Source organism: Sinocyclocheilus anshuiensis, unplaced genomic scaffold (genome assembly GCF_001515605.1).
Source record: "Sinocyclocheilus anshuiensis isolate Anshui unplaced genomic scaffold, SAMN03320099.WGS_v1.1 scaffold77, whole genome shotgun sequence".
NCBI lineage: Eukaryota > Metazoa > Chordata > Actinopteri > Cypriniformes > Cyprinidae > Sinocyclocheilus > Sinocyclocheilus anshuiensis.
The window spans coordinates 463,843-473,204 of record NW_015537941.1 but is presented as its reverse complement, the minus strand read 5'-3'; the positions used below and the strand labels follow the sequence as shown (position 1 = coordinate 473,204).

At 35.1% G+C, this 9,362-nt stretch overlaps 1 protein-coding gene across 1 annotated transcript in view; it reads right to left on the bottom strand.

The window, feature by feature from the left end:
- LOC107663595 (tetraspanin-7-like) overlaps positions 1-4,402 on the bottom strand; it is a 53,508-nt gene extending 49,106 nt beyond the window's left edge. Inside the window, exon 1 of the mRNA XM_016453831.1 lies at positions 4,159-4,402. Within this exon, the coding sequence (XP_016309317.1) occupies positions 4,159-4,239 (81 nt within the window). The 5' untranslated portion in view covers positions 4,240-4,402. The remainder of the gene's footprint in view (positions 1-4,158) is intronic.
- Positions 4,403-9,362: the final 4,960 nt, after the last annotated feature.

Here is a 9,362-nt window from a genome sequence, read left to right as displayed (position 1 = left end):
CTAATTACAGAACCGGCTTTTTTAACAAAATGCGCATGACAATCGCATTCGATTAATCGTGCAGCCCTAGACAAGGGTTTGCGCAGAAATAGCTACTACTTGTGAAAATGCTAAATGCTAAATAAATAGAGCTTGATTCTTGATTAAACTGTTCAGACAGTTCAAACTTTAGTCATAATAGATGTTTTAGATCATATTTTAGTAGGGATGTAATGATTAACCGCGAGCCGGTTGAAAATATGTGACGATTCAAATCGGTTGAGATGCTAAACAATCGCGATTCAATTAGGGGTAGGAGTTTATTATACATTTACATTATATTTAAATTTTGTCATTTAGCAGACGCTTTTATCCAAAGCAATCAAAACTAACAAAAGAGCAATAATATGCAAGTGCTATATTAGTATATTATTATAGTGTTATATTTCAATTTCACAAAGAAATGTGCAGCATTTTGTCCAAGCAATAATAAAAGGACACATTTAATTTATAATTTGTCTTAAATCTCATTTTGTAAAAAAAAAAAAAAAAACGTGAATCGAATCGAATTGTGAAATCAAAATCGTGAATCGAATCATGAGTTGAGTGAATCGTTACATCCCTATATTTTAGTCATTATTACTAGGAAATGTACATAAATGTCTCATTTAAACCAAAAAATTACTGCGTTAGCCAAATTGCGCAATTATATAGAAAATAAGGAGGCGTATTTATGATGAAAAACGACAAATAGTCAATAAAAATATGCTATTTCAGAGCATTTAACTCAGAAATCAACTGAATTGCCAGTCTTTTGTAAATAGTCTTATTTATGAATGACTCAAAATTCAGTTTATGTCTGTTTATAATGGTTCACGCTTAAGTACTACTTGTGAAAGTGCTAAAATGTTTTCCTATGAGTTTTACATTTTAGATCATATTTAATTTCATTTAATGAAAACAAAGCTACGAGAGGCAGAATTCAACATAAACAATGTAAATGACACAATGTATTCAAGCGGGTTTGCGCTAAAATACTACTTGTGATATTGTTTCGCAAATTCACTCCTATGAGTATGCTTCTTGATTAAACCATTTTAGACGTTCTAGATCATATTTAACCTGAATGAAAATGAAGCTATGAGAGGCAGAAGTCGATGTATTGTTTTTGTCAAATAAATACGGCATCTACTCTGAGGTCTACAGTAGAAATGCACTGCGTTACGGTCCAAATGGCCTAGATTTGGGTCAGGCACTGGATCACTGTGCCGAGTGGGATTACAGATGGACAGGGAGCTAAACAGCCATTGGTTGGTGGCGAATGTGCCACACTGCATTACTGAAGCTCCAGTGAGCACAGAAGGAAATGTGATGGAGACGGTTACCTACTAACTCAAACCCAGAGTGTAGGGCTGTGCGATATTGAAGAAAAATGCGATATGCGATAACTCATTAAATAGTGCGATATTCGATATGCGATACGATAATGCTTAAAGTGCCACATGCTCAGATGAAACAGTTTTACTCAGCTGTTGCTGAGTCAGTTCTGTGAACTTCTATAACTACTGTCATATATATATATATGGTTATTTGTATGTATATATGTACCAAGAGTTCCTGTAAAACCACAACAAATTCCTTGTGTTTGCGCACACTTAAGTGGTGAATAAAGCTAATTCTGATTCTGATTCTAATAAGAAAGCACCCCTACAACAACTTCTGAAAGTGAACGGTAGTGTTTTACTCGAGCATTATATAAAAATGTCATTTTAACATTAGTGTAATCATTTTAACATGAGTTTAGGAACTGAATAATAAAAAGGAAAAATAAAACACTGCTTAGTATTTATTCTTTGAATTCAATATGCACTAATTCTTATTCAAGCTACAAAAGCTATTTAGGTAAGAGCAGTGAATGATTTTCTCTTTGTCTTTTGTTCATGGCCCCAAATATTGCAAGCTGTAGCGATATGCATATTGCGATATGTACATTTGCCATATTTCGATCATTTCAATATATTGCACAGCCCTAGTGTTGACCTACATGAGATCTGAAGCCCAGATTCCTGGGAAGAAACACGTCTTCAGCTCAAAACACGTACAATCAGATACACAGAGTGCAATATGTCGATTTTGACAGCCGCTTCAAGGATTGTTTCTGGAATTTCCCATTATGCATCATTATTGTCTGACTATATGAGAGTCACCATTCGAAGAGTCATTCGAAACCCAAAAAATAATGCAATCTATGCACACTTCTATGAACCTGAAAATATTGCAAAGGACTCGATCAAGAAAAATCAAAGCAATATAATCAGTCACTGCAAAATTCCCTCAGATAGGCTAATCATCAAATATTCAGATCGCTATGGGTTTTTTTAAATTCCTAAACATTCGACATTTCTTGAATATTTGGTTGTATTCTAGTTAAAATCACATGAGATTTTAAATTGATATCTGAGGTCAAATTGTCTTGCAGATGATTTGAATGAATCGTGTCAAATGTACAGTAATTCATCACTTAGTAATCACATCAAATAGAACATGTGCTCAATTACTTGGCACATTTGGCCCTTTTTTCCCCATTTCTTCTGAATAATTAATGATAAAATGGAATATTTATCTAATTCTTAACAAATAACTTCTTCAGGCTACTGCCTTTCTTTGCCTACAATTGCAAAAACACTTTAGAATATCTTGCATTAGCTAGTCATCAACAAACATTATGTAACAATGAACAGATTCAACATGCATACAAAAATGTACGTATGCAAATATAGCCTATAAATCAAAGTATCCAGTCCCAGCCTCAGTCTGTTTATCGGATTTGCCAAAGTTTGCAAGGTTAGTAGCATCAAATCTTTGAAAGCTGGTTTTTAATTGTTGCATCACATAATTAAGAAATCCTCCCTTAATTGACAAGAAAACTTATACGTATGCAAATATAGCCTATAAATCAAAGTATCCAGTCCCAGCCTCAGTCTGTTTATCGGATTTGTCAAAGTTTGCAAGGTTAGTAGCATCAAATCTTTGAAAGCTGGTTTTTAATTGTTGCATCACATAATTAAGAAGAAAACTTAAAAAAAAACTGTGCTTGGATGCTTCACATGTCAGTCAGACCATCTCTTCCAGTCTAAATGGGTGGTTTTTGAGCAGAAACAAGAACTAGGGCAAGAAACAAGAATGTCTATTCAAGAAATGTGAATAGTAGTTACCTAATAGTTAGATAGTTACCTAATGTTCTTATACACATTTCTGAAAGTTATATTCTAAAGTGTTACTATTAATGCTTATAATACTAAAAAAAAAAAAATCTAACCAAATGACAGTTGGATCAGTCTTTACACACAGATACTACAGTGGTACCGGGGCGGTGCCATCATGTCACAGTTAACCGTTACTATCCAAATGACTTTCAACAGACAGAAACCATCACATTCTTTACTAAAGGTGAGGACTCAGAGGTTTGCTTCATATGACAGAGATAAAGGTCACTGCAACCCTAATAAACCTGTTAAATTTCTAGAAGCTGTCCAGTGTCCATATTTGGACATTAATATTCAATTTATTATTTAAATGCTTGTGTGTTCAGATCCAGTCAATCATATTCAGCAAATGTCCATGTTTAGACATTAACTTTCAATTTATGGTCCATCATAATCAGCATATGTCCATATTTTGGCATTAATGTTAAAATTATAATTAATAATGTCCAGGATATGCTCATATTTGAACATTGATACTCAATTAACAATTTAGAATGTTGTGTATATGTCCATTTTTGGACATTAATATTCAATTCATCAGGAATAATGTTCTGCAAATGTACTTATTTAAACATTTATATAAATTAATTATGAATAATGACCAACATCATCATGAACATCTCATTTTGCGTCTCAAAAAAACAGCGTTTTTAATAATTTTCATAATTTGCCTTGAAATACACATTGTTTATCATATTCTTGATCAGAATCATTGATATAGCTACATAATTATATTCGTGTTTCTAATGGCCTCAGAGGGGTCCAGCCCTGCCATGATGGAGATGCACTTGTTTTCCAGTGGCGCAATACTGCAACAAACGCCTTATTATGATAACAAATCAATTTAAATGCTTCATAACATTCCGCAGAAACATTAAACGCTCAAAAACGCTAATGAATGAGGGTCACTCACCCAGAACACGAAGGAATAGACGATGAGGAGCGTTTTGAGGCAGGTAATGACTGGTTTGGTCTCCATTCTCCTTGATGCCATGAGCGCAGTGGGTTTGTGCTGCTGTGATTCTCCGCTGCGCCTCCGCCGCTGCGCTCCAGTCACTCTAGACGCGCCTGGCCAATCAGAGGGCGAGATACCTCGCGAAGGACCCGCCCCGGTCCGTCAGACTCCCTGCTGGCCAATCAGAGGAAGAGAGGGGGACGTTCAATCCCCGCCCTCGAGACGCGACGCCCTCTGCTGGACGTCACATGACAGTGACGACAGTTGCGCTAAAGGTGAGGCAGGTGAGAAAGTGATGAAAAAAATGAAAACTGTAAATGTAACTAAAACATGTAATAATAAAATTAAATAAAATTACAAAAAAAAATTTACACTAAAGAATTAGCATTTGTTTAATTTAATTAGCATTTATTATACTTTCTGTCCTTCCTTGACTTTTCATACAAATGACTAGGCTACATCAGTTCTATAAGCTTATTCAAAACTAACAAAACTCTCATCATGTAAAACCTTGGTGTCATAAATAAAAAGTGTTTATTGAGTTGATTAATGATTTCTTTCTTTTTTTCATATTTTTATGTCTGTTCTTGCTTGATTTTACATAAAATGAATTGAAAAATGAAATACAGAAGTTGTAGGTTTATTGAAAACTAATAAAGCTGTGATTCTTTTCTATATTATATGTCTGATGATAAGTTGTAAACATTTATTATATCACAAAAATGTTATCACATTTAAGTAACAAAAATCTATGACACATTTTATGATTGACTTTAAAATGAAATAAAACAAAACAGTAGGCTATTTAAGGTTAAGGGCATTTAATTAGATTTCTTTTTGTGTCTGTCCATATATATATATATATATATATATATATGGACATATATACATATACATACATACAGATAGATAGATAGATAGATAGATAGATAGAAATCAATATTAGCCTAATTAAAATGTTAAAGTATTGATTATTATGGGCGCCAGTTATAACGGTGCTAAAAATGTTTCAGATTAGAAAAGTTCGAAATTACACATAAAATAATGGTAAACAAGATTATTACTTCCAAGTCAACGTCTCATCCTCTTTCTCTCAGTAGAAACCTCATGTGATCCTTCAGTCTAGTGTGAAATAAGTTCACAGTTCGGCTCCAGTTTTAGCACGCAGTCGTGCTATATTTGGCACTCCAAATTTGCAACCTATCGAGGAGCCAGTGTAGTGAGATTCAACTCTCAGCAATTACAGCAGGCCGATGGAGGCGAGCACAACCACAACACAGCTGCTGTCACCTCGTGCTCGAGCCGCGTTGAAGAAGACCTGAGTCGGTTCACACCATGGTTCACACTCACTCACCATGTGACCTGACCCCACTATTAACACCCTAAATGAACCTATACAATGAACGAACCCACAGCACTCATGATCAGGGCGTCAAATCGCAGCTGCCGCGGGTGTTTGACGCCACTGAATATAATAAATAAATCTATAGATGAAAATATTTACAACATCTTAAGGTGTGGTCACAAGGTCCATTATACGAAGCAGTGCTTACACAGAAGTCTAAACCAAGCAGATTTCTGTTGGTCTTTGCGGCAAATTTGCGTGAGTGACCCGCTGTATTTGAATTGCGTCACCAATTTGAACAGATGAGCATGGTGTATGGAAGCCCTGGCCGTTCCATCACGGAATAAAATGCATTGCAATTCTGAGATTATTGCGAGATATAAACCCCTTTCACACAGAAATACAGGCAATTGCCGTAAAATTAGTGGAACGACTTTACCGGTAAATAGAAAAAGGCACAGTACAGCTGACCAGAAATTACTGACCTGGCTTATCTAAAACCAGGAAGTAATAGTGCATATGGTCAATTCTGTCACATAATTTACTGGAAATAACCTCTAAACGGCAGTGTTGTGTTTGTAAACATGGAAGCGTAAACTTGGTCAGTGTTTTCGTTTATGTTTTCATTTTTGTGTCAAACGTTCACATTTATGCAGCTTCTTTTGGCCCAGAAAAATCATGTTAGAGGACTTTAGACATTTCTTTAAAGGGGTCATATGATGCAATTTCAATTTTTCCTTTCTCTTTGGAGTGTTACAAGCTCTTGGTGCATAAAGAAGATCTGTAAAGTTGCAAAGACTAAAGTCTCAAATCCAAAGAGATACTCTTTATAAAAGTTAAGAGTCAACCAAGCCTACCTAAAACGGCTCGTTCTAACACGCCCCCACATGTCCACGTCACGATGTGGGAAGATTTGCATAACGCCGCCCAAATGTTCACGCAGAGAAAGAAGTTGTAACTTTTATTCTCGCTGTTGTATTGTTGCCGCTGCCGCCATGTCGTGAAGGCGCTGTGTGTTTCCTTGTGAAAGCGAAACTACTTTGTTTGCTTTCACCGTGGACGAAGCGGAGTCCAGCCCGGGGTCGTCACATGTGGTTGCCGCAAGGCCGCCGGCCTCGCCGTTTTCAAGCCCACCGGCCTCCGCTCACTCTAGGCCTCCGTGTGTGACGCTGTGTGTTTCGTTGTGAAAGCGAAACTACTTTGTTTGGCCTTCCAAAAGAGGACACAACTAGAAATCAGTGGTTAAGTTGTATTTACAACACTGTTCCAGAACAGTTCAACCCAAATATTCAGATGTGTGCAGCACATTTTATGGAGGACTGTTTCCTGATCCTGGTAGAGTAGACTACAATGCCGGCTGTTCTGACTCACAGACTGTAAGTACGTTTTTTATATTTAAAGGATTTGCCACTGACGATTCAAACGCGAGTTTTTTGAGCAGTGTAGAGTAGGGCTTGTTTGTCATTTCTCCGATCACAAATGCAGACATGGTTTTATGTTTACGCGGCACGATGCAACGCAACGCGTAAAAAACAGTATAAGTCATTACAATCCGTAATTATGTCCCCACTGGATGCAACAAATGCCTTGTTTATAATGGGTTTTAATGTTTTTGTCTCGTCGCTCCAGCCGGGACACGGCATCACAGTATGGTTAGGGGCGTAACATTTCCGTCACACGCTTGAGGTATTCGGCCAATCACAACGCACTGGATAGCTGGCCAATCACAGCACACCTCGCTTTTCAGACCGATGAGCTTTGTAAAAAACGACGCGTTTCAGAAAGGCGGGGCATAGAGGAGAAACAATAATGTACAGTATGTGGAAAATAATGTTTTTTTAACCTTAAACCGCATAAACATTTTCAATTATACAATTTCATTACACCAAATACACAAAATAATGTTCTATTTAGCAAAATCATATGACCCCTTTAACATCCATAAACAGCGCTGAGTAAATGTTTCATCTGCGTCAGAATGTTATGACTGGCCCAGTGTAGACGTCTAACATCAGCGCATTCTGAACTTGTGCTCATATATGATATGTGCTCATATCGGTAATCTCGTTCAGCATTCACACAGAACACATCACCAGAAATTTACTGATAGGCCTAATGTTTCAACTTCTCATATCGGTAAATTGCCAGAAGGAACTTACCGGTATTTTTGCAAAGGTCCTGTTCACACATTATCTCTTAATGATAATTTACTGGTAACTTACCAGTAAAGATTGTGTGTTTTGTTTGCGTCAGAAATCTGTGTTTGAACTTCAACTTCAAGCATTATGTTCGAAGCAGATGTCATAAAAAATGGAAGATTTCCTTTATGCTGTGGAAATACAACCAGAATACAAAATTCCATTTTTGTATTTCAATTCCATTTTTTATTCGCTGGCAGAGAGTCCCCATCGTACGCATTCCTACTGGAATGACTAGATTTCGCCAAAGGAATTTCGCCAAGCAACGGATAATGTGACCATGCCTTTAGACTCCCTGAAGATGTGTGTTTAACAGTATGATGACTGTTTGCTCAAGGTCAGAGTTTAAGGTGTGACTGTTATATCTTATAAACCTGTGTGTGTGTTGGTTCTTAGTCTATCAACATTTCACCATGTGTGTACCGCTGTGAGTCAGTTTTATGATGAAGAACAAACATCCAACCACATTGTATAAGGAAAGACTTAAGTACAAAATGTCATTGCTTTCACCTTGTTGTTAGTCATTTAGGATATTAAAAGTGTCAGTAATGTCACAGTTACAGAGTGAATTGTGGCTTTTTATCCATAGCAAAGCCATCCAGACCACATGTTTGATTAAACTTGATATCAACATGGACTCTTTTGAAAATGAAAATCAATGGCACTGAAATGTGGTTTGGAACAATTTTAGACCAAGAAATCGAAACATCTTTGTTTGGGATATACTGGTTAAGTATTTTTTGCACGCTTCTTGCTGGTAATGTCAGGATATTATTGGTTGACAATGTCAATAACTACACAAATTCAGCATAAGACAAGCCAGACTAAATTGCAGCGTTTTACTAAGCCTGTAATGTACTAGAACTACAGAAGCTTAAAATCGCCCTCTACTGTTTAAAAGTAGCACACATCTTTATTTTCAGACATTCATTTGAAAGAGAGCAAATACTTATAAGCATTACAATACTTAATACTAATAATAATCTTTTTTACATTATATACATATATTAAATACTGTATTTAAAAAGTTTAATTATGATAATATATTTATTATATGAAAAGTTCATTTGCAAAAACAGATAACTCTGTTTTTAACAATTTTCAAAAATCATGTTTTTTTCATTGTGTATTCCAATTATCTTCCAATCTAAATCAAACTGCAGTTGGGTTATTTTGATTAAGTAAAAATAACTAAAAAAATACAGCTAACTAACACAATAAAACACAATGAAAACACGATAACATAATAAAAAACATGATTTTTGAAAATGTAAAAAATCAGTTATCTGTTTTTGCAAATAAAACTCTTCATATATTTGTATGCATATACACAAAAACTTTTACACATACACATTTTAATATATATAAATAATGATTTAATAACATAGTCATTCTATGTAATTGTATATATATAACCTTTAATCAGAAGAATTGAATAATATAAATAATATAGATCTTTATATTGTATTATTATTAGATAATATTGCATATATTTTTTTTACATTATATTTACATACGTTAAATATACAAATAATGTATATTACACATTATTTATATATGTATGTATATATGTATGTATATATATATATATATGTGTATGTATATATATATATATATAT